Here is a 25,543-nt window from a genome sequence, read left to right on the forward strand (position 1 = left end):
GCCACCATTCAAGAAAGGGTGGGAGGTCTTCGCATTCCTATTTCATTAACACTTCACATTTCTCATGCAGCTCTTCTGAATCATATTTGAATAAATTGCTTAACTTTTTAAAATAATGGTTTTAGAAAAACACCTTGAGTTCTTGTTCAGAGTTTTACTGCTATTTATATCTCTAGCGTTCTCTATAGGAACACCACGCTTACCTCATACAAGACACCAGGTTTCACTGAGCACACTGTAAAATGATCCCTCTCTATCATTAGTCACTAACGATAAAGTGTGAAATGACACAATCATTTCGTTTTTGTGGTTTTGCCAAAGGTGTCAGCAATGCGTTCTTTTAATTAGCCATTTCCTGGGAGGCTCAGTGACTCACCTTCAGCACTACAATAATCAAGACTTTAGACTTCAGCAAATTAGGTGCAAAATGGATATAAAGTACCTAATCGCTGTGGGCCTGACTCACAAAGGTAACTTACACTTTTGTGTAAGTTTACAATTATTTGCTATTCACTAAGGTATTTTAAGAGTTGTGCCTCTACGATTGCGGAGTCTCCGCAAAAAGATAGGAGTGTAAGTTTACATTTATTTGCTATTCACAAAGGTATTTTACAAGTACTAGGTCTCTTCGTTCTTCCAGTTTAAGTCTGGCAACTACCACCGGATTCAAGAGATCCAGGATGGGAGGTAGAGCTTTCTGCACAGTAGCGTCTCGCCTGTGGAACGAGGTGCCCCAGAACATCAGGCAAGCCGACTCCTTGATAGGCTTCAGAAAGAGCCTAAAGACATGGCTATTCGCCAAAGTCTGAGACCCTGGCGCCCACCATCCAGCCTTTCAATTTGCTGTTTCCATCTCACTGATTAGGTTTTTCTCGAAAGCGCCAGGATACCCGTAGGGTGGCTGTCGCGCTATATAAGAGTACTATACAATACAATACAATACAATACAATGACTGTGGAGCCTCCGCACATAAAAAGATAGGACAGTTCTATCTTTTTATGTGCGGAGATGCTGCAGTCCTAAAGATACTACTCGTAAAATATCTTTGTGAATAGCAGTCATAAACTTATACAAAAGTGTGTTTACCTTTGTGAATCAGGCCAACATGTTTTTTTTAGACATAGAGATAAGTAATACAACCAATGTTTCTTTTGTTATTTTTTTCTAGGTTTTGAATTTTTTGAGACCAGTGCGAAAGACAACATAAATGTCAAGCAGACCTTTGAGCGGCTTGTTGATATCATCTGCGACAAAATGTCAGAAAGTTTGGAAACAGATCCCGCCGTGGCCACCGGAAAGCAGAACACAAGACTAACAGAAAACCCTCCTCCTCAGCAACCAAACTGCGGCTGTTAATCGTTTCACTGGGGCTGCACCAGTGCGTCCAGTTGCCAATGAGTATTTATGAATGGTCTACACACTGTTATTTATATATTGTTTAATAATTTATTGAGAGAAATACAATTATTTTATATCATCGGCTGGAAGGACCATAAATTGTTCGAGGTTCAAATTGTGAAACTGTAAGAAAAAAAGATGCTCCTAAATTTGTAAAGACTGTCCATTTGTCAGCATTTGTCTTGTGTATGTATGTGGTGTGTTTTAAAGGCCTGTATTACTCCACCTTTTGCATCACTTAGTGGCACTGATTGTGTGCCCTCTATCCATAAAACATGATTGACCTTTCCTAAATTAGTTTTGGAAAATAATGACTCAATGTGGATATTAATATTGTACGGTAGAATAACCTTTTTGAAGTCATCTGTTTTCCACCTCACTGGAAATCGATCTGAACATATTAGCTGAGGTCTGTTGACTTGTTTGCACTGTACACAGTTCTCCCATCCAAATGCTATTCTTAAGGGCTTTTTCTTCACTTCTTGTGAATATGAAATCAGAAGTGACAATACTAATAGATAGTCATTACTTTCTTTACTGTCTGGTAAGTATGAAACATATCTTCAAAAAAATGACACAAGGTTTTAATTGGTACCTATTTCATCCCCATAAATTTGTGCTTGTAGCTGAAATGAAATTAATAAGATATTTAGACCCCTGATTCATAGTGACAAATGACAGTGCTTCCTTGTACCAGGATAATGCCTTTCAGATGGATACATTTGCTTCATTTGCTGTCACCTGCATTCCTTCGATGTAAATAAAGGGAGTTGCAATGTACGATGGAAAACATTGTATATGGCTCTGCAAAAACCTTTGGAGAGCAGCGCAAACTTTTCAAGGCCACACAGTTTAACAATTATGATGATACAACAAATATTTTCAATATCAATGAAAACAATTTGCTTCAACACGTCATAATTTCAAGATTGTGCTGTCTAGTTACTCCATGTTATCAGGCAAACAATCTTTTTACTCATATCAGATAAAGGTGCTTGAAGGACCAACTCAAATAAATTGACATTTAAACTCATCGGGCAATAATATGTAAAACGTTTATTGGGCAGGAACCGTGGAAGTGGAATTGTGCTTTGTGCAGAACCATCTAATATGAGACAGTCTGCCACTTGTGGTCTCACACATGTGACGTTGTGCAGCATTCGAGTGGTGATATCCAATGTCATTTTGAGGATGAGCACTGTCAGGTACTGCTCCTAGTTCATTCAAAAATGACTTAGGAAGCGAATAACATTTTCTTTAGAAATATGAATACTTTAGAGACATCAAATTCACCTATTGCAGGATTCCATAGATCCAATACTATCCTTATATTCAACAAAAGCCGAATAGCCTATTACGATTGGAGTTGTGTTATAAATTTACTTAAAAATCTGCAAGCAGAGAAACACCATGTCTGTGGTGTAGTAATGGTGCAAACGTTAGGCGTTTATGTGTTTCGAAGCATAATGTCACTGAATGATCATGCTATAAACTGGGACGAAGGAGGTGGAGGGCGCTGACTCAACTTTCTTCGACATCTGCATGCATCCGCAGACTGCCCTTTTGCTATGCTCCCTTCCTCATCTCTCTATTGTTACACTCTTCTACATTCAGAGTAAGTCATGGTCATTCCTTCTCATGCATTTCTAGTTTTCAAACACTGAAGAAGTGCTTACTTACTCTGGGCGTTTTAAACCAACAGTCATTGGAAAGTGCTTTATTCTGACTACATGCATGAATATAGTAGGTAGGGTCTTGCAGGAGAACTTGGCATGAACAAGTTTCACGCAGTTATGTTGTTGTGTGCTGGGTCGGACTGGCCTGTAGGATAATCAGGCAGTACCTAAAGGGCTGGTCTCACAGATGAGGGTATGCGCTGTTTTGTGTCTGTTGTGGACCTTTTTTTTAGGATTGTTGGACTGTTTTCATAATGTTGATTTCTGCGATATTAAGAAACATTTCCTGCAGCAAGCTCAAATCCATGCAGTCTTCCATACCTTACAAAACACACATACTGCATGTCTTCACAAGTTCAAAACTTCCTCAATGTGGTCCATTCTTTTAGCTTTCTAATTCACTAATGGGGGGGGAGGGGACACTTGAATGTTGGCGCTAGGACTATTTTCTGTCTCATTCCAGCCTTGTTGTGGTGTCGGTGCACTGGGTAAGGATTGAGCTTCTAGGGAGATTCAAGTTGGTTAGTGAGCGAGAGTGATGCATGCAAACTTAAATAATGGTGTGACAAGAGGAGAGTTGAGTTTGTCCAATACACAAGACACATCCTCTGCAGCATTGCTGGATCATAGCACTCCCTACCTAGAGACATGCGGCAGTGGTAATGCTTCTTTCTGAAGAGCAGGCAAGATGGCTGCGCTCTCAAGGCTGCATTAGGGGGTTTCCAGAGTCTGGGTCTATGCTGGTATAAATGTAAGATGTTGCACTTGTTGCTTCCTGGTAACTAGCTTTTTTTGCGATGCTAAGTGTTGCAGTGGTGTCGGTATGCCAAAACTGGGCATCTGGTCAGGTTTTTCAGGTAATCACTGGACACTGAAGGTAATTTCCAAGTGCATAAATAATTCAAAATGGCCCCCTACAATACTCTCTCTGTTTAGGCTCAAACTTTATTTAGTCTAGGTACTCTCAAGAATCTTGGGCCTTTTCCAAAGCAAATCAGTGCATGAATCTTGACTAATACCTAGGATGTGAGAGGTTCGGTCCCACCATGAACACAAGGACAGGTTGAGCCACCTTTTTCAGCAGAAATACCCATCACACACCTATAGCTAGGTAGCCCAGTGATCTTTTGCAGCAATAAGGTGAAAGGTACAGCTTTCGTGATGGCCTTAGTATGATTTGCACAATACATTCTTGTAGTACTAGTGCACTTGAACTGCTAACACTGAGCTGTGCCACAATTACTGGATGCACACTGTTATAATGTTCCTCAAAAATAAGAATTACCATAGAAATGTGTGCATGTACGCAGAATATGGCAGATATTTTCATTGCTCCAAGATTTTCCTTGAATGCATCCCTCTAGCTTTTTATAGGCAAAATGTGTCTTTGGAAAACACAAGACTTGTAATCCCGATGTAGACGCTACCTGCTCTTAGTGGTTGAATTTGAATTTACTCAGAAGTATTGATGAAGTCCTAAATGTGGACTATTAGAATCACATCTACACTCATGCTGCCCAGCATTGCATATAGTCATCTTATATAGGTGTTAAGGCTTTTGGGGCAGGTGTCAACTGCAAATTATAATTATCCAGGAATATTTTGGGCTTGGAGCTCTTACTGATGGTAGATGCTGACCAGGACAAGGTAACATCTTCTCAAATATATCCACTTATCTGGTGGAAAGCAGCAACCAAGTCTCTCTGCCACCTAGAAGAATCCATGCTCTAGCTAAGGTGTTTGGTGGACAAGACAATTTGGGATTCAGTCAGAAATATGCATTTATTTGATTCCAGCTGCTTATGTCAAACGCTCATAACATTTGTAGGCAACAGAATATTTTAAGATTGAAATAGTAGTATTTGTTTATAGTTTGTTTGCTTACCTACCATTTGTCATGCCTAAATATTAGCGCTAAGGGAAATACATTTGTGCAGTTGTCAGCTGTGGTTGTGTGTTTCAGTCGTTTGTTAAAAGTTGTGTAACCGTTCAGTTGTGTTTGTGGAACCAAAGTGTCTTAAATGTTGCATGGAAATATACTGTAAAATTGATATTTTTCTACTTCAAACACCTCTAAATTGGGGGACCTTGGGCCACTAAGTGCAATATTGATGACCTAGTGAGTGTATGGAAGATAGCAAGAATGTGCAGGTATCCTGTATGTGTGGAAGTGTGGTGCAGCACTGAGAATGGCTGCTTGTGTGGTGTGCTCCAAGCTGCAGCTGGAAACGTTATGACTGTCTTGTGGCAATGTTTGTAATCGGAGTGCTTTCTTTGCATTATAGTAAAGAGTTAAGTGAGAAGGCATGCTGTCATTCTTTCTGCATTGAATGACTATATATATATATATATGTCTATTAGTATATTTGATGTATGTGCATGCTTACATTTATATTGTACAAAAGTGTGTGTACACCATATGTTAAGTTTTTCTAATTGTTTCAGTAGCATTCGCTTTGTTCCAGATAATATAATATTCTATGTCTTTTCTCGTTGATGTCAGCTGTTCAAGTCCTTGAACCCACCGATATTTAGGGAAGTCTCATGTTCTGTCCATTGATCGTGCATTTCCTTAGTCTCCAGTCTGGTATTTCTTCCTACACTATGATCAGGGACAGTGAATTATGTGGCAGATGAGGAAATTATGCAGATGGTTGTCTAAATTATGCGGCAAGAAAACGCACATTGTGCAGTGCCATGCAACACATTTTGTGGCAGTCTTGCTTCCCTATTTTGTAATTTGTACCCATGTTAACACTGTCTGGACCAAGGTTTAATTCTCTTCATTAATATTAATTTAACACCTTAATTCCCCAACCAGCAACGGAAAGGTGATTTGCCACCGTGAACATGTGATAACGTTTTAACTAACCTTGATTCGTTTGAACTAGAAACATTTCTTTGGCAAAATATGCAAATTATGCAGAAGATGAAATATTATGTGGCAAGTGCAGCAAATCAATAATTATGCTGAACACGCTGCAAGCAGAGTCACATTATTCTAGTAGCCCTGACTTTGGCCCCTCCCCTTTTTCTAACATTTGGATTTGTCAATTCAGTACTGATTGCACCTTGTTTTATCTTTGGTGAAGTGTGGTTCGTTTTTTCACCTCCATATTTTCACACAGTGGAAGCATTTCCTCATTATCCTCTTATCTTTAATTAATTAAACATTGTCCTCCATCCATAGGTCTGCTGAGATATACTCACCTTTCTTTTTCGTTCGTGGAACCCCCTTTTTCTATTTACATATAATCGATGCACCTTGCTGTATTTACATTTGTTTACATCCTTCTATCATAAAATGTCCCAGTGCTGATGTCGATGGTTATCTAACTGAAAGTAGATGTACTTCCAGACTATTGTAGTGCAGTACGATGTACGATATGCTCACCGCTCTTCGCCCAAGTGTGCGACTTGCTCACCACTCTTCACTGGAGTGTACTACATGCTCACCACTCTTCGCTGGAGTGTACTACACGCTCACCGCTCCTCGCCCAGGTGTACTACAGGCTTTCTCCTTCTTGTCCAGGTGTACTGCATGGTCACCACTTCTCGCCCAGGTGTACTACATTCTCACCACTCCTCACCGGGTGCTCTACTTGCTCACTGTTCCTCGTCTGGGTGTACTACATGCTCACCACTCCTCACCCGGGTGCTCTACTTGCTCACTGTTCCTCGTCTGGGTGTACTACATGCTCACCACTCCTCACCCGGGTGCTCTACTTGCTCACCGTTACTTTTCTGGGTGTACTACATGCTCACCCCTTCTCGCCTCGGTGTACAAGGTTGCCCGCTGTGGAAGCATGCGGTGCACAGCTTTTGTGGACATTGAGGCCTGAGAAGTGTTAGCGCTAGTTGGGTGGACAACAGTGGCATAACAAAAGTTGAGGGGGCCCCCCTGCAAGATACATGGAGGGTCCCCCTCTCTGGATTTAATCTGGAGCTCCCAGGCCTGAGTACTGAGCTGAGGGCCCCCTGCAGCTCGGAGGCCCCCACCCTCCAGCCCACCAGGGAATTGCCCAGTGCCCGCTGCGGCCAGTCCAGCCATGAATGTAAAGCATCTTATTTTTCATCAAGCCATTTTTTATGGCTTTCACATTTGAGTTCAAAAGAAAACTGCAAAGCTGGGGGCTGTAAGAAAAGCCTGGGAGGCAAAATGCTTCATATGTTCAGGAATGGGGTGTGAGGAAGAGAATAGAGCGTGCCATGTAGAGTAGCATATGTAATGTAAGCAATGCTCTTTTGCAACTGGCTTTTAGATAGGACAGAGAGGGGCTTCGTTTTCACCTTTTAGTGTTAACACAGAGAGAATCCTCTGTACCGTTTCCATCCCTCCCGCCTCCTTGCACCTCATACATATCACAAGTGCGTCTCTCATATTTGTTGTTAGTTGCTTTATGGGATAATTTGCCTGAGTGTAGAGTGATTGGTCTGTTCGTGTCACTTACCATTTCACTGCCTTGTATAGTTGGTCAGCTGATGTTCTAATCAAGTATCACGAGCCGAGTGGATTTAGCGGAGCAACAGGAAGTTGAATCCCTTTTTTTTTCTCTCAGTAATGGCTTCTATACGTAGCGGGCATCGGGCATTTACCCCAGGAGGCTGAAAGGGGGGTGGGGGGCAGTTTTGCAGCAGCGGAATGTCGGTTTTGTTATTGGGGTCCGGTTTTTCTGTGGTGCTGCAAAATTGACCCCCCATTAACAAAAGCAGCAGTGCTTTACATTTGCATCACCCCTCCCCCTCCTGGTCTGTCAAAATGGCCAGGGCTGCTTTAGGCTCCCAGGCTGGCCTTGCTTCTGTATATCCATTGTGACATTAGTCTTCAGCCTGATTCATGAACGGGCCGTTTTGCGAGGCTCAAATAGCGAATCATAAGGAATCGCTATTTGTGACTCGCAAAACGGTATTCATGTAGGAATCGCAATAGTAATTGCGATTCCCACTGATTCCTTATTTGCGATTAGCTAATTGCTAATCGCAAATAAGGAATAACTCCCCATGCATTCCTATGGGCCAAAAGGCCCATAGGAATGCATGGGAGTCATTCCTCATTTGCGATTAGCAATTAGGTAATCGCAAATGAGATTGCGAGTACAAGGGTGACAGGGGTGTCCAAAGGACACCCTGTAGCACCCCTGCATGGAAATTAACACAGGTGTTGCACACACACATGTCCAAAGGACATGTGTGTGTGTAACGTGCAACTCAGAAAAATGCGATTTCGCAATTGTAAAATGGATGATGAATGACATTTAAGGAATCTCAAATAGAGATTCCTTAAATGTAAATCCTCGCAAATATGCGCTATTAAGGACTCGCAAAACGGGATTCATGTAGGAATATGCAATAATAATGCGATTCCTTACAATTCCTTATTTGCGATTAGCTAATTGCTAATCGCAAATAAGGAATAACTCGCCATTCATTCCTATGGGCCAAAAGGCCCTTAGGAATGAATGGGGAGTATTCCTTATTTGCGATTAGCAATTAGCTAATCGCAAATAAGATTGCGATTTGAAGGGTGCCAGGGGTGTCCACAGGACACCCTGTAGCACCCCTCAAATGAAATTTCACACAGGTGTTGCACACACACATGTCCAAAGGACATGTGTGTGCGCAACATGCAACTTAGAAAAATGCTTTTAAAAGCATTTTTCTAAGTTTTTGCTATTTACCGAGAGGTCTGACCTCTCGGTAAATAGCGGCCCGAAATTGCGAATTAGCAATTTAAAAATGGTTGATGAATTGCATTTAAGGAATCTCAAATAGAGATTCCTTAAATGTAATTCCTCGCAATTTAGCGAATTAGCAATTACCGATTTTTGCATTTGGGATGATGAATCCCAAATGCAAAAATAGCGCTCGCAAAGGGCCAGATTCTCAGAATCTGACCCTTTGCGAGCCGATTTCAGCTTGATGAATCAGGCTGTTAGTCTCATAATCGAAGAATGAGGGCTACTCACACAGTTATTTTTGGCATAAAATGGTGCACGCTTCTTTATCTTTGTTATAATGCATTCATATATGTAGTCAATATTCTTTCGCTTCCTGTTTTTAATTTTAAGTGTTGTTTTTAGCCTGACAGTCATTCTACCCGACTCTTGTTTCCATTAAGACCCGAAATTTTCCACACTGCTCTCATTGATCAGTGTACAGCAGCCAGTCCCTCGTCATATGCCTCTTTTGTACTTTCCCCAGATTGAAATCCCTGCTCTAAACGCACTCGTTCAACTGCTTGTAGCGCCACCTAGTGACAAGAAAGCATACCAACATGCTATGCCAAAATACATTGTTGAGGTATCTATTAATACATCTGGAATCACTACCAGAGTTTTAAAAAAATTGCAAAAAAACGGTTAATCTCAAGGAAGGAAAAATGTGTATACAAAATTCACACAACTATGCAGTCACAGAGCCCTATAAGCGTTGTTTATTTTGTGGGTGTGTAGCAAAATATCTTTTACACCCAACCACACAACTTTAAAAAGCTAACTAAGATATTTTTACACAAGTGTAAAAACTATGTTGTAGTGTGAACATGTATGTGTGTGTATATATATATATATATATATATATATATATATACATATATATATATATATATATATATATATATATATATATATATATATATATGTATATATATATATATATATATATATATATATATATATATATATATATATATATATATATATATATATATATATATATATATACATATATGTATATGTTCTGTAGCATTACTTCTTCATCAGGTAGGAAGTATTTTTTGATGTTTCACTGTCAAATGCTATCAGTACCCCAGAAAAATTATAAATGACGATGGTATGCAATTTCAATAAATATCTGCATGTAAGCACCACATATTTATAAATATGCGCACATATCTGGGAACATTTCAAAATGTGTATGCAAAATTCACACAACTATGCAGTCACAGAGCCCTATAAGCGTTGTTTATTTTGTGGGTGTGTAGCAAAATATCTTTTACACCCAACCACACAACTTTAAAAAGCTAACTAAAATATTTTTACACAAGTGTAAAAACTATGTTGTAGTGTGGTTCCGAAACGCGTTGGGGCAATGTATGCCACAGCTTTGAAAATTAAATAAAGCACGCAACGAAAGGAATTGGGGCTTAGCGCAATCTTTGTTACAGAGAGATTGTTTGTTTGAAAAAAAATATATATATATATATATATATAAGTTCTGTAGCATTACTTCTTCATCAGGGAGAAAGTATTTTGATGTTTCACTGTCAAATGCTATTATCAGTACCCCAGAAAAATTATAAATCACGATTGTGTGCAATTTCAATAAATGTCTGCATGTAAGCACATTGGGGCATATTACCAAGCAATAGCGATAATTATGGCTATTGCTTGGTTAGAGATAAAACATTATCGCAGAGCTGCGGCGATTTTTATCGCAGATAAACCTTGGTATTACCAAGGTTTATCACAAATGCGATAAACATCGGCAATAATGCATGAATATCGCTGAAAAGTCAGCGATATTCATGCATTATCGAGCTAATGCTCTTAGCCATGTTATCCACCTACCATTGAATAACATGGCTAAGAACTGCTCAGGGACAGGTGTTAGCTTTTGGAGCTATTCGCGCTTAGCGCGAATATCTCCAAAAGTTGGTAATAGGAGATAGCGATGTTAGCGACTGTTTCCAGTCGCTAACATCTTGGCACACCCACTTTGCATTTCATTCGTGATAAATATCACTGACATGCAAAGCGGGGCCCAAGATGGTCGCTGTCTCCTACTAGCTGTCGCTAACTGGTGTTAGCGACAGCTAGGTGATAGGGAGATAATTTTATCTCCGCTTTCTTGGCTTTTAAAGCCAAAAAAGCGGACACCCCCTTGATAATATGCCCCCACGTATTTATAAATATGCGCACATATCTGGGAACATTTCACATTTTTGAGCTCGAAAGTAATCGAGCAGTTAAACAGCAGTACAAGCCATTGATCAATAGTTCCGCAGGGCAGAGGGTAATCTAATATTTGTAATATTATATTCTACTTGCTACCATTGATAAATGTGGAGGGACCCTTCCTTCCTTCCTCGATGGTAACGAATAGTAGATTCATCACTATTCAAAATGGAGTCTCTGTAGTGGCATCACAGAGTAACCCAGGGCTTCTTTTCTTACAAACGTCATTATCTGCACTAGGAAACTCCGAGTTGTTTTCTTGGCCACAAATTTCAGTTAGACAGCAAGTGGGCTGCTGAATCATCTGAGTAAGATGGGACCTAGAGTGTGAGAATGATAGAGGGATGTAAATGCCCTTGAAAGAAAGCTTCCAATAAAAGTGGCAACTGCTGGAGCACTGATAACAAGCAACGCCTGCCTCTTTTTTTATAAAGTGAAATAAAAGCACTGCTATCGTGACAAAGATAATGTTAATGCATATTATAGAGGTGCATTTGAGCGGAGCACATTTCCATTGCCATGTTTCCTGCTCAGACGTTATTTAATATGTTTTGGATACACAGAAATGGCTTTATGAGCCACACTTACAAAAAACTAATCTTTTAGAGGAGAACAATCTAGCAAGTGGGTCAGTATATTTGCAAATTTTGAAATAAGAGGTAGCTATAGTAGTCCGCTCTCTTGATTTGCACATAAGACTGTGTATTATACAGCGCAATAACAGTAGCAAACTAAAACAAATGCACTAAAGATGGCCCTCGAGTTATTGGAGATGAAACTGTTTTGATGATCCTCAATCAACAAAGGGTTCACTTAGAACTCAAGTCAAATGTGAATAGACTTGTGAAGTGAGATTGTTTTAACTAACCAACTATTCACGATAATGCAGCTCCAGGATGTTCTTGTCACTCGTGTATTTTCTTTCTAGATGGGCACATAATATACTTACATGACACACACATTTCTTTATGAAGTTGTCAACTTTGTATGAGTTATAAAAAGTCGAATTGGCAATTACCCTCGTAATTAATGCAGCTTGGTTGATTAGTTTGAAATTCATACAGTTACTAATAAAGGTTACACAACCGACTTGTTTTCCCATGGTATTTTACTCACCATCTTGTTTACAGACAGTCGTGTTTACAGAATCAGGGACATAAAGGCACAGAAAGGAAAGATGAAGTGATCCAAACCCAGAGGCACACTAACAATGAACCAGTGACCCGGGATGTGATGTCTTGCATCCTACTCCATGAATGCATTTTAGTACACCACCCTATCTTACACACCTGTGCTCTGTTAGCTGTACTGTATCTCTGTCTTTCTCTATAAAAAGGTAATGTTGAAAATCTACCGCTAGGCTTGGGAGTCAGTGTTTTCTAAAACTAATTATTGCAGTAACACTGTAGGAGAAAGTGGGCTCTGCAGTGTTTACTATGTCCACGTAGTGTGTGACCAGCTCTTCTGTGTTCTATAACCACTAACGTCTTATCAAATAGGTTTACTCTTTGGAAATTGTGTCTTATAGCAGTAGGCAACAATGGCATGGTCACGATAGCAAATGCCGTAGTCTCCCTTTGAAGATAACCTTGTGGGATAAGTTATTTTATTCTGCATCAACAGCCCATAACACACTTGTTCTGTAAACCCATGGCTAGACTGGCTATTGGTTCTTGTTAATACAGTTTGTAGCCTGATAAAGTGGACCACTTTCCTACTCATTATTAATGTCAGATGTTTTGTTTGTGTGTCCATGATGCATTTGGGCATAGACAAACATGGATAATGTATTTGCCTCAGTTGACAAAAATGCAACCGAAATGGCTATTTTGTTTTTCCAAAATGTCCCAACATGTTCTTCAATGCAGTACTTGCCTATGATACAGATGTAAGGTTGTTTAATGAAAGTGCTTCAGTACTGTACTATACATTGAGTGTGGTTTGAAATGTACTCCTTTTAAATGCTGCTGTGTGTTATGTTCCTTCTTTCCTAGTATGTACACATACATAACTCTTGGCTGGATGCTAAGATTACTTTTACAATTATGAAGCATTTTAATCCTCTGTTGAAGTTACATAAAGCCAATGTACTAGATTGAATATTGAGTTTGTATGTGAATATATCCAATGGAAGTGGATTGTTTTTGAAATAAGGCTACATATTAAAGAGACTATATTCATGAATCAAATTGTTTCTTTGAATTCTTTATCTTTAATTTTTTATTGTAGGTACACTTCTGTTAAATAAAAATTTAGTTTGGAAATTATAAAAAATACTACTATAGTTATAAACCTCCTAATATGGTTCTTAGGCAAATTGTTGGATAGCTCTTTTAAACTCTTGATTTCTTAGCACTGGGCCGTTATTTTTTAGAGATTGGTGGACCCAATACTCTGCTACAAACGTGGAATATATCCCATACGCTAAACTTGAAGTTTCCTTGCCCTGTTTTCTGATGGCAGACCCTACACTGGCTCTGTCAACAGAAACCTTTGACTGATATCCAATCCAGGGGTGTGCCCCCCCCCCCGCCTCCCCTGCCAGCAGGTTAAATAAACAGAAAAAGAGTACAATAATAAACAAGCGTTTATTATCATTTTATTTTGTTTGCAGGAGTCTTGGGGGCGTGGCCAGGGAGATAACAGGCACCAACGGGGAGTGGTGCACATTTCGGTTTGGCTGGCCGTCTCAGGCCGGTCAAACTGTCATGCGCACTGAAATCTTTTTGTGGCTGAAGGCTTGGGCCATATTTGGTGTATTTCTAAGCAATACCTAAAGTGCAAGGTCTGTAGCTGTGAAGACTGGGTAGTATAGAGTGTGTACCAGGTCTTAAATTAAACATATTACAAAGTTTCAATTATTGCTTAGCAGTAAAAAATACTTATAAATATCTCATGAGGTAATTTACTTTATTCTGAATTATAAAATTTTGCTCAGAATCCTCATCTGATAGGTCATCCTTCCAGGCTTCAGACTGGTCTGGAAAACTTTTCCTCAGCTATAACCCTCCAGCAGTGCTAGGTGGTGCCATGTGGCTTCAGTCACAACCCCCCCTCCAAATATGACGGCACCAAAGTATATTAAGTGGCAAGCAGTGCGCTCGCATCGGTTCCTCTTTTCTGTACCTGATTGATGCAGTTTCGGACCTCTCAGTATCTCACTGATGAAATTCCGTAGCCTTTCAACAGAGATCAGATCAAAGATCTCCACCCAACATTTCAGGGTTTAAGCCGCAAGAAGATGTTGTCACTGGACCGCCATGATATCTGCATGTGGCACCCGGGAGCGGAACATAATGCTTTGACCTGCAAATCCTGTGCGTACAGGCACCCAATGTCTTTTAGGGATCAGGAACCCAAGTTATTGTAGGCCACAAGTTGTGCAGACAGATGCCAAAACACTCTCCCCCAGCAGCAGGCAAGCTTCCTGTCAAGGAACGACCCCCTAAGAGATCTTCCTAAAAGAAACACAGAAGGGCAATATCAAGTAGTTCTTTTCTTGCCTGATCCCTGGACCATTCGGAATTTCACCACCATAATAATCTTTCTCCATGCAGAGGCAAGGTCTAACATTTTGATTGAGATCTTACAACCCTACTCCCATTCCACAAGACTTCTGTTTAATGAGGCTTTCCGGTCATGTTTGCATGGGATAAGCTCTTTTAGGACCCAGCAGTTTAAAGACAAATAGACGAAATAGACCACCTCTAGGTGATGCCCACATTTTGACTTCTCACCCATCCCTGGAATGTTTGGTTGCCTTGGCTTTCTCCTCGGAGCAAAGCCTGAATGCCTTCCCCTCTGCACATCCTGAATGAGTCGAATAAACCTGACTCTAAGGGCCAAACAGTTTTACGTTCTAGTAGCCCCGCTCCGCACACTGCTAATGCAAACTGTTTCAGGGCCAGTGTGTTTTTGCCTCGTGGGAGTTCACAAAACTTGCAGTGATAAACTTGCCAAACCACATAAAAAAGCCATTTACGAATCTGATCAATGACAACTTGGTGCATCCAAACAGATCTTAAAGAGTGGCCTTAATTCTGTGGACACTGTTGCTCTTCCGTGGGCATGGCCAGGGCTGGCTCTGGGGTGGTGCACTGGATGCCACCCAGTGCCAGACTGGGAACTCCAAGCAGCCCTGGCAGTTTTGTTGGACCCGCCCCTGCTGGACAAGGGGAAGTGCAAGCTCTGAAGCACTGCTGCTTTTGTCACTGGGGACCGATATTGCAGCACCACTACAAAACCGGCCCCTAGTGAGAAAACTGGCCCCCACTGCGTCAAAACCAGCCCCACCATTCCAGCATCCCGGGGAAACGCCCGATGCCAGCGATGGCCAGTCTGGCTCTGGTGCCACCGTACCGGGCGCAGACTTTGGGGGGGAGGGCGCTGTATTCTCAAGTTCAATATGGTTTTAAAAGCCTCTGCTGCCACGTTCCTTTCCTCCAGAAATGTTCATGCAACCTTAAAAATGTCAAGATAACTCTAGTGATTGATTGACCTGCTGAAGAGAGATCAGAGTTTTGTCTAGTGGAAGTTTTGACTCATCATAAAGTAGCACAGAAGGTTAAAATGACCACTGCAAAGTATGTTTACCATGCAGATCACAAAGTGCATACAATGTAAATAGATCAGTGCATTACTGCTTCTGTCAGAGAAGCTCTCTCTTTTGTTACTTGCAGTTTATATCCTGATATATATATATATATATATATATACATATATATATATATAGATATATATATATATAACAGTGAGCTATTAACTATCATCAAAGAACTGCATGCAAACTGCAAGGTATAGATTAGAGCATTATGATTTTCCCACCCAGTCTTTCATTATCCTAATGTTGCACAAGAAGTTCACTTGGGTAGAAATCAATTCTTTTTAGTAAATCCAACACCCAACCATGGTCTTACATTTTAAATTCAGAGTTTCTGCTTCTCCAGACCGAGCATCCTTAAACTATATTGTCGACCAGAAGGGATGACTTGTGACTCCTTCACATTGTAGTCCTCTATCTGATGCAACATTTCCTATACCCTGATTTACACACTTATGATTCATTGTCTCTGTGTAATGTTAATGTGGTGTAAAGTGCTCTACACCTTTACACTGGTATCAGTGGTGCTATAAAACAAAGGAAATGCATGAGAGAGAGAGTGGTTATGGAGACTTGAGGGGCACTGTTTAAGGGTGGTAGTGAGGTTATCCATGGAGAAGGAGGTCATTGGGGGGCGCCAATAACCACTGTCGCACCGGGCACCACCAGTGCTAAAGCTGGCCCTGGCAATCATGCTTGGATGTGTTTCATTGGCTCTCGAGAGATGTGAAAGCCAAACTCCTAGATATATCCTCGATAGCAATGGTGAGTTGCCCTTTTGAGAGAAGGTCAGCTCCTCTGTAAAATATTTCAAAAACAGCAGAGCCTCATTCACTTGTCCAAGCCTCCCAGTGAGACTTTTCCATAAACAGTATATTTTTGAGTCTATTCTAGGACAGTCTATTCCCAGCAGATGCCATTATCTTAACCAGTCCAGACAACACAGCAGCTATAAAACTCCTCTCGTGACAGCAAAACCAGCAAATACAGTCTCCACAATCTTCAACTTCAAAACGTACCACTCATTCAGGAAAACAACAGCAAAAGGCGGAAACCCAGTCTGCACCATCTTTAGCCTGAAAAATGTTTCTCCGTCACTTAAACCATCTTCTTCTTCCACGTTTCCAGTAATTGGGGGGAGGATCAAGATGTTTCGCTGTGTCATTTAGTTTATCCTCAAGATCTACAGCCTAACCTTTCTGTCCCGCCATCCAAGCCAACTCTCCTTCCACCAGGAGTGCTCTCCAGCACTCCCCTCTATTTTAGAGGCAGAGGACCACACAGGGCCTTAGATGTAGTTCCTGTGAAAGAAATAGGCAAGGGATTCTACTACGTGCACTTCTTAGTTCTCAAGAAGGATGGAGGTCTGGAGCGACTCCAGATCTCTGCCTTCTTAAATTGTTCATTCAGCCAGACAAGTTCAAGATGCTTTCCCTGAGCCAAGACTTGCTAGCCTTGAATAAGGAGATTGGTTTGCACCTATTTCCACCTTTCAGTTCTTTTTTACCCACAGATACTGGGGTGCAGAATGCCATTCTCCCAAAACATATTCTAATGCATTTGCATTTATAAAGTGCTTAATATCCTTAGGAGACGTTGAAGTGCTTTACGCCAGGCAGTATACTGCTCTGGAACCCATGGTTAGTGGTTAGTCCAGTGTTACTGGTTATTGTTGGTTATGGGACTTCCTCTTGGGTGCTTGAGCAAACCATTCCATGCATTCAATCTAGTTCTTTCTAGTAGATTAAAGATACAGCAGTTAGATGCGATCATTATAGGGGAAAGAGAGATATGTGAGTGCATCCAAATGTTTGGTAGGGTTTTAGTAGTTGAGCTTGAGAAGATTAGGTATTTTTAGGTTGCAAGAGTATCACTTTGCAAAAAAGGAGAGGTTGTGATCTTTGAAATGATTTGTGGGCAAATTGCAGAAATAGCTTAATAGAGATTAAGGCAAATATGCATGTCACTTAGTTAAGGTTGTGCTCAGACAGAATAGGCATGCAGCAGATAGAATGGAGGGAGAGAGCCATTTGACAGGAAAAAGGAAAGGTGACGATCATAAGTTTAAAGTAATGATCAAGAGGGCATTGTTTGATATAGCATGACATTTGAGGATGGAAGACGGTAGAGCAAACCAACGTCATTTAGATGTGAAAACCTCAGGGGACGATCCCCTCCCACACTGCTGATATCCCTATCCTCCCTAGAATATGTCACACTAGCTAACTCACTATGGGACATATTACCAACACCTAGCGATAATTATCGCTAGGTTGGCTTAGCGGCAATATTTTTATCACCGAGCTGCGGCGAATTTTATCGCTTAGGAGCCTTGATATTATCAAGGTTTATCTCCTAAGCGATAAAAATCGGCCGAAATGCATGAATATCGCTGAAAAGTCAGCGATATTCATGCATTACCGAGCAAATGCTCTTAGCCATGTTATCCACCTCCCATTGGCAGGTGTTAGCTTTTGGAGATATTCGCGCTTAGCGCGAATATCTCCAAAAGTTGGTAATAGGAGATAGCGATGTTAGCGACTGTTTCCAGTCGCTAACATCTTGGCACGCCCACTTTGCATGTCATTAGTGATATATATCACTGACATGCAAAGTGGGACCCAAGATGGTCGCTATCTCCTACTAGCTGTCGCTAACTGGTGTTAGCGACAGCTAGGTAATAGGGAGATAATTTTATCTCTGCTTTCTTGGCTTTTAAAGTCAAAACAGCGGAGATAAACCCACTTGATAATATGCCCCTATGTTCGCCTCCTACAAATAAGGTAAACGTTTCCTTGATAGTTGATATATCATGTGGTAGTCTTAAAATAGATGATATATCTAAAATAGATGTGTCTGATAAGTGTTAATCATACACTTATTATGGAACTTCAGTAATCTTATTTACTGTGAGGTCATCAGGGTTAAGGGCCAGTCAATATCACTCCCTCAGAAGATTCAGGTCAATGGCCGTATGATGTCACTTCCTGTGATATCATTAAGGTCACTTCTGCTAGTCCCTTCCCCTGTATTTTGGCAAATTGACACCTATGGTTGATCTAGAACTTTTGCTGTGCTGTGGTTACAGGACCGAATATGCATGCAAATACTGGGGTATTTGTTGCCCTCTCTACACCCCCAGTTTGGCAAGATTTGCAACCATGTGCATATGTTGTGAAAACTTGTCTTTTGGCTTCATTTATGCAAAGCCTTTCCTATTAGGGTGAGCATTCCAAAGAAATGCAATGAACTGTGAGCTCAACTTCCATTACTGACAGTGATTCATCCCAGTATAAATCCCTGTGCACCTGTTTGCGAAATGTAACACTTTAAGGCAGGGGTCTCCAAACCGGTCCTGGAGGGCCGGATCCATGCCAGATTTTTTGGATATCCCCATTGAGATACATGTAGTTATTTTAAAAATCTGGCATGGATCCGGCCCTCCAGGACCGGTTTGGAGACCCCTGCTTTAAGGCGACTTCTTTCCAGAATTCTCCTTGATTCTAAACAAATACTTGCAGCAGTCTAAAACCAAGATTGTTGATATAGAAGTAGATCTGGAAACCACACTGCTAGCTAACTGTTGATTCTGTTTTTGCATGAACAATTACAAGTGTATGTTTGCTCATGTGAAAATCTGTGAAGTGATTTAAAATGTATTTCCCATACATCCCCTTTTCTCCATCCTGGAAATAGTTGTATTCTTGTCTTGTTATTCGCAAGTGTGAATTTCCAACCTACACCAATGTAGGAAGAGGAGACGTTTTTGTTACTGGAGAAGTAGATTTCTGAAGCATCTCATGCCCTGGGACAATCCACACCCTAGCAGATGATACCTAAGGTTCACAGTGGAAACTCTAGCACTATCAGTTCATGGTCCTATTGTTCAGACTGATGATCGCACACGTCTTTACAAGACTGCTGGCAGTGGTTGTAGCAGCTCACTCTGATTCCTGTTAGTCAAGAGTAATAGAACTAATTGACTTTTCATCTCGGTCTGAGTTGCTACTTATAAAGCACAGCTAATGCCCATAGGTATGTGGCGCTGAAACTCCCCCAGGAACAGGGAGAAGACAAAGGGGAACTTCACGTAACAAATCAGTTTTAGGCACACTAACGGGTGATAGTGTTCTCAACATCACAGAAGACAGGTGGGACAGCATTCCAAAGAGAGAGAATACATCGAGAAGAAGGAAAATTCACCAAACCAAGTAATGTAATAGGGAGAACAAACAGAAAGGAGGAGCCTGGATGGAGATATCAGTTTGGCGAGTATATTGCAGGCAGACTCGGTAACAAATGGGAACTGTTTCATAATAAACTGTGTTTGGTAATCTCAGATCCTTATGTTGAATTCTTTTCGTGCCTATCAACCAACGGGGTGACAGGGAGTTTTTGAAACCCTATCAAATTTTCTGAAATTCAAGACAATACGTGCTGCTGTATTGTTCACACCTTGAAGCTTGTGTATTTCAGTCTTTGGGAAGTGAAGATAAAAAGCATGTATTCACAACTTTTAAGTGGCATGGAAAACCATGAAGGATTTTCTTTAAGGTCTTCATTTTCAAGTAGCAAGTATGACACCCAATAATTGATCTGAATGGTGTCATTAAGATCTTTGGGCCTCGTTTTGTGTTTGGTGGACATTGTAAACCTCCACAGATGTGGCAGAGTAGCCTGTCCATCAAAGTGATAGTGATCCCACTCTATTTAGAGTCAGGCGGGCCGTCAGGTTTCTGGCGGCAGTGGACCCATTGGATCTGATGCCAGAAAATTTGATGCCGACAGCATAACAGACTTGGGGCCTTTATTGTAAGTACATTAGACCATCCTCCTAATTTAGAGAAGACGGTCTGATGTATTTTGTTTTCTGTTCTGGGACACATGGGAAAGGCAAGAAATCCTGATCAGAAAAAAAATGACCCCCACACTTTGGGAGAAAACTTCCAGTGTGTCACTGTAATTAGTTTTTGGGGATGTCAAAAACAAATTCCAGCTGCATGAAATATGGCAACCAGTTTGCAGACTCTTCAAGCTTTCAAAGAAGCGGCAGAGGCAGCGACTCCATTGGAGGCAGAGAGATTCCCCTAGGCTGGTGGAGATCGCTAAATATGGCATGTGTAATGGTATACACCTGTTACAACGCAACTTTTACAACTACCTACTATTACAACGCAACTTTTACAACGCATACCATTACAACGCATTGCGCTGGGGGGCGCTCTAGGATAGGGAATAAGTATAATTTACTATCCAACACCTTCCCTAGTGTCCACGGGGACTGGAGTTGGAATAGTAAATTATACTTACCACTATCCAGCACCTCTAAGCGCTATGCGTTGTAATGGTATGCGTTGTAATGGTCGCGTTGTAATGGTAGGTAGTTGTAATGGTATGCGTTGTATTATGGTACATCCTCCTTTCCAGTGTGCATGGCGTACTTCATTTAAGCACCGAGCCTGAATAGGTTCCTGTGCATCCAGAGTAGGATTGCAGCTAGACATCCCGACATCTGCTGGTGAATCATAGGAGCAGGCTTACCTAACCCTATTATCAGTTGTGCTTTATCAAGGTTATGTCATCAGATTTGTTTTAGTATTTGCTACTAGCCAGGCCTTAACTTTGTCAGACTCCTTTTGGGGGTGACGGGGAAAACAGGCGCAGCTCTAAAAAATGGGCCCAGTACACCCTTTTCCACAGTTGACTCTCAATGGTAGCGATGATGAGCAGTCACAGGCTTCTCAGGGAGGTAGTGTGATAGTGCTAGAGCTCAATGCTCAATAAGCACTCAATTCAGTAAGGGAATGAGCAGCTCAGTGCCTACATTTACAAGAGAGTTATTTAGTACACACTAGAATGCCCTACTTCAACAAAATACAGTATACTAACAAGTTGTGGCAAGTTTGTGCCACAAAAGTTATGTAAACGGGTCAAACTGTTGATTTGGAATTTAGGTCCTGATTCAGATCTTTGCAGGACTCCCATTGTCCCTCTGTGGCAGCCTTTACAAGTACTCCATCAATTCCTGCCCACCCTATTTAGATGTGGGCTGGCTGATCCTTTGTCCGCGTTGACAGAGTCTTTTCCGTCGACGTGGCGGACTTCTCTGCTGGCTAACATTACTCTGTCGCTATCAGGGTAGCTGGACTGCGACAAGCCTATTTAGATTTCTCAGGTGTGTTTGCATTGCCAGCGATATCAAATACTTCAGTAAGGAAAAATTGTAACCCCAACCTCAGTGACGAATTCTATAATACAACACACCAGGCCCCCAGAGGCCGTCAGTGGGGCAGGTTAAAAAAGAATCAGGCGGTCATGTTCTCAGCCTCTTCCAACACCTCAGCGGAGGACTTTGACCCAGGGGAAGGTACTAGTGCCCCCACTGCCCTTCATGGGCCCTCCTCCCACTCCACCCGTTTCATTAGGGAGATGTAGGGGCAGAGGAAGAGCAAACTACCAATATGAATAACCGGGGGAACAGTAGGTCAGATGCAAGTTTTAGCAAGTAGGTTCCCACAGTAGTAACTATTCCTATCTTCAATTTTTCAAGCCACAATCTAATCTCCCTAGAAATTGACTTGCTAAGTATAGGGTTACCCTTCGTCCCCACAGTACAGAGTCATTTTTTTGACTTACATGAAGACCTCTTAAGTTTTTAAGGCATATCAGATTACATCAGTTTATCGCCAATAGCTTTGAGACCCTCAATACACTTTTGTCTCAGTTTCGTCCATCCTCTATAGTCCTCCCACCGAGCAATACTATGCCTCCAGAGATTTTAGCATTTGAGAAGCTGGTACTTCAGGACGTTATGCAAATAGAACAGGACTTTGACTATGTCCCTTACGACTAGTGTCTAGGGGAAAAGAAAGTAATTGAAACTTTGCAATCTAATAGAGACTTCGTTATCAAGCCAGCAGACAAAGGGGGTGGAATAGTGATCATGGATGGTTACAGTAAATACAGATCTCTATTGTCAGCTTCCTTAGGACCCCTAGTGGAAATCCAGGCTAAAATCACCCATGTACCCAAAAAGGCCCTGGCACAGAGAATCATTTCTAAAAAGAATACCAATTCCTGAATAACATCTACCAGCGGATGCCTGTATTGTACATCATCCCTAAAATACATAAAGACTTAGAGGGGCATATTTAAAAGCCCCAATCACCACAGAAATGTCACTTTTAATGACGTTCCTGTAGCGATAGGAGCTTCACCTTATTTAATAGATGGTGTTAAGCTACTTAATGTGGCTTAACACCGCCTTGTAAATCGGCACCCATTCACGCTATACTTAATTTGAAAGAGGTGGACAATGGGTGTTGCAGCAGGCGTTCCACCGCAATACCCATTGATTTTGACGCTGCCCCCTATTCACAAGGGTGGCGTAAATTGGAGGCAGCATCAAAATTAAGACCAGGTAAAACCTGGTCTTAACATGGCAAAACGAGGAGAAATGCTTTATTTCTCCTCATTTCTGCTGTTTCTATGTTTGTTGCATTGTGCAGCACACATAGAAACAGCAAAACGCCATGAATGATTGTTTATGTGTGGGAAGATGTCCCTTCTGCACAATCAAAAAAAAAATGACGATTTGCAACTTCTAAGCGTGCTGCACAAAGCAGCACACATAGAAGTCACAAATCGCAATTCTGGATTGTTTATGTGCAGCAAGGGACACCTTCCTGCACATAAACAATCTTTCCCTCAAAGCAGGCACACTTTCTCTATGATGCAAGGGTGCCTGCGTTGATGCTAGCCAGCTTAATTTAGCACTAGTGCTTGGAGAAACGCAGGGGTGCACCATATTTTTGTAAATAGGTCGCATCCCAGCATTTCTAAAGTGCCACTGGAAATCCACTGAGCAGACTGACAGTGTCTGGCTGCGGGTCCGCTCTTGAACCACGAGGCAAATACATTGACACAGTAATTAAAGAGTTTGTCCCTCTTACTAACACGTTGATTCGGAACACTGTGGTCAAACTGAGCACAGGAACTTTGATCCATTCACTGACCTTTTGGTGGGTCTGCATGTTGAGTTTCTTCATACCAATATCCTGCAGGCAGAGGGCATACAGGTCATTCAAAACGTACTTGATACAAGACTCAAACCCATCTGCATACCTACTGACTTTGTGATGAAATTGCTACTAATAGCTATACAACAGAACTATTTTTTTGTACAAAAATACTCCCTATCTCCAAAAGAAGGGGGTCTCCATGGGTGCTTTCTGCTCCCCGAACGGTGTCATTCTGTATGCGGATGACCTGGAGAAAAATAGCATCCTTTCACGAGGAAATCCATTCCAGAACCAAATTAGACATTGGCAGGGTTACATAGATGACTTTCTGCTTATTTGGAAGGGCGATGGGGCATCACTTGCAAAATTTGTACACTGGCTAAACCTAAAATTCACCTCTGAGGCCAAGGGCTTTCTGGACCTTTCCTTACAAGTCCAAGATGGTAAATTAGACAAAGCACTGTTTCTTACGCTACAGAACGCAATACTTTGCTTCTGTACCCCATCATCCATCCGAGGGGACCCCGGGATGGCCTGCCGTATGGTCAATTTTTGGGCATCCTCAGAAATTGCAAGTGGAAAAAAGATGAATTCAGGGCAGCAGCAGTATTAAAAAAAACTGGTATCCCATTAATATCCACGTCAGTTGGTCTCACCCTCACTCAAACGTGCGGTACTGGCCCAAGGAAACACTCCTTACAATCAAGTCCAAAACAAAGAACAAGCGGATACCTTTTGTATCCAGTTTGTGCCCAGCTAGTAATAAGATCAGAAAAATAATTTAAAAAAAATTGGAACATACTGAGGGCTGAACCAATTTTATCCGAACCACCTCTATTTTCCTATAAGACAGATAGGAATCTCAGCGACAATCTATCCCATGCCATTACTTGGACCCCTAAAACCTAAGACTAACAAATCCATCATGACCGCTTGGGGTGTTCTCATGTATTGGGCCAATTTAAATGTAAAAACTGTTCTGTGTGAATACCAAAACATTTCACTCAGGTACCACCACATACACCTTCAGGCAACTGTTGCTCTACAAATTATTTATGCTATCAAATGCCCAAGTAATTTAATCTACATCCGGCAAACCATCCAGATGGTGAAGGCACATATTATACACCATAAAAGTAGAATTAAATATCAATTGGTCTCACACATTAAAGCCCATAACCATACCGAAAATGATTTTATATGGCAAGTGGTAGACCAACCCACCCTACCAATGCGCGGAGGCGACCTCCCACAGATGTTATTATGCTGTGAATGTCGCTGGATCTCTCGCTGTATTCAATGGATTATGGACTTGACACTTTGGATGGGTGGAACAACATGGTTTCAATCTAAATTCCTTGATTTTTTTAATTGGTCAGTCCAATTTTACCCGCTGGTTAGCAGTCTTGTTTTCCCATGTACCTACCTCCGGTCTTACAAAGGCCTGGCCCATGCATCGGCGGAGTCCCACACCTGATTTTGTCAGGACCTGCCGGCTGATACACTGATAAACATCAGTGTGCCCTTCTTGGCTGCTCACGCCATATACACGCTTATGTTTGTTAACTTCTGATTACATTAGATGGCACTGGTTGCACTCGAGGGATGTTTATCCACTACTTGAGCATCCCCGTGCATTTTAGGTTTGATTGGGACTGTTTTGCACATACCTTGGGAGTAGGGTGACCAACCGTCCGTAAATTTCACGGACAGTCCGTAATTTGGACCTCACGTCCGTTGTCCGTGAGGATCCCTTTTACGGACGCTTTTTGGGCCAGATGTAGGTCGGTCGGTAACGGCCGAAAATCGGTATTTTCGGCCGTTACCGACCGGTTTACAAGATTTGGCATGTAGGGGGCAATATTTTACCGAATCGGTAAAATTACCGATTC

General features: G+C 41.4%; 1 protein-coding gene across 2 annotated transcripts in view; it reads left to right on the plus strand.

Moving 5' to 3' along the window:
• The window catches only part of RAB3C (RAB3C, member RAS oncogene family), a 455,623-nt gene extending 449,179 nt beyond the window's left edge, over positions 1–6,444 (plus strand). For both annotated transcript variants that reach the window (XM_086960665.1, XM_086960664.1), the window contains exon 5: positions 1,170–6,444. In XM_086960665.1, coding sequence (XP_086816791.1) covers positions 1,170–1,357 — 188 coding nt within the window. In that variant the 3' untranslated portion in view covers positions 1,358–6,444. The remainder of the gene's footprint in view (positions 1–1,169) is intronic.
• Positions 6,445–25,543: the final 19,099 nt, after the last annotated feature.

This window comes from Lissotriton vulgaris, chromosome 3_1 (assembly GCF_964263255.1).
Source record: "Lissotriton vulgaris chromosome 3_1, aLisVul1.2, whole genome shotgun sequence".
Taxonomy (NCBI): Eukaryota; Metazoa; Chordata; class Amphibia; order Caudata; family Salamandridae; genus Lissotriton; species Lissotriton vulgaris.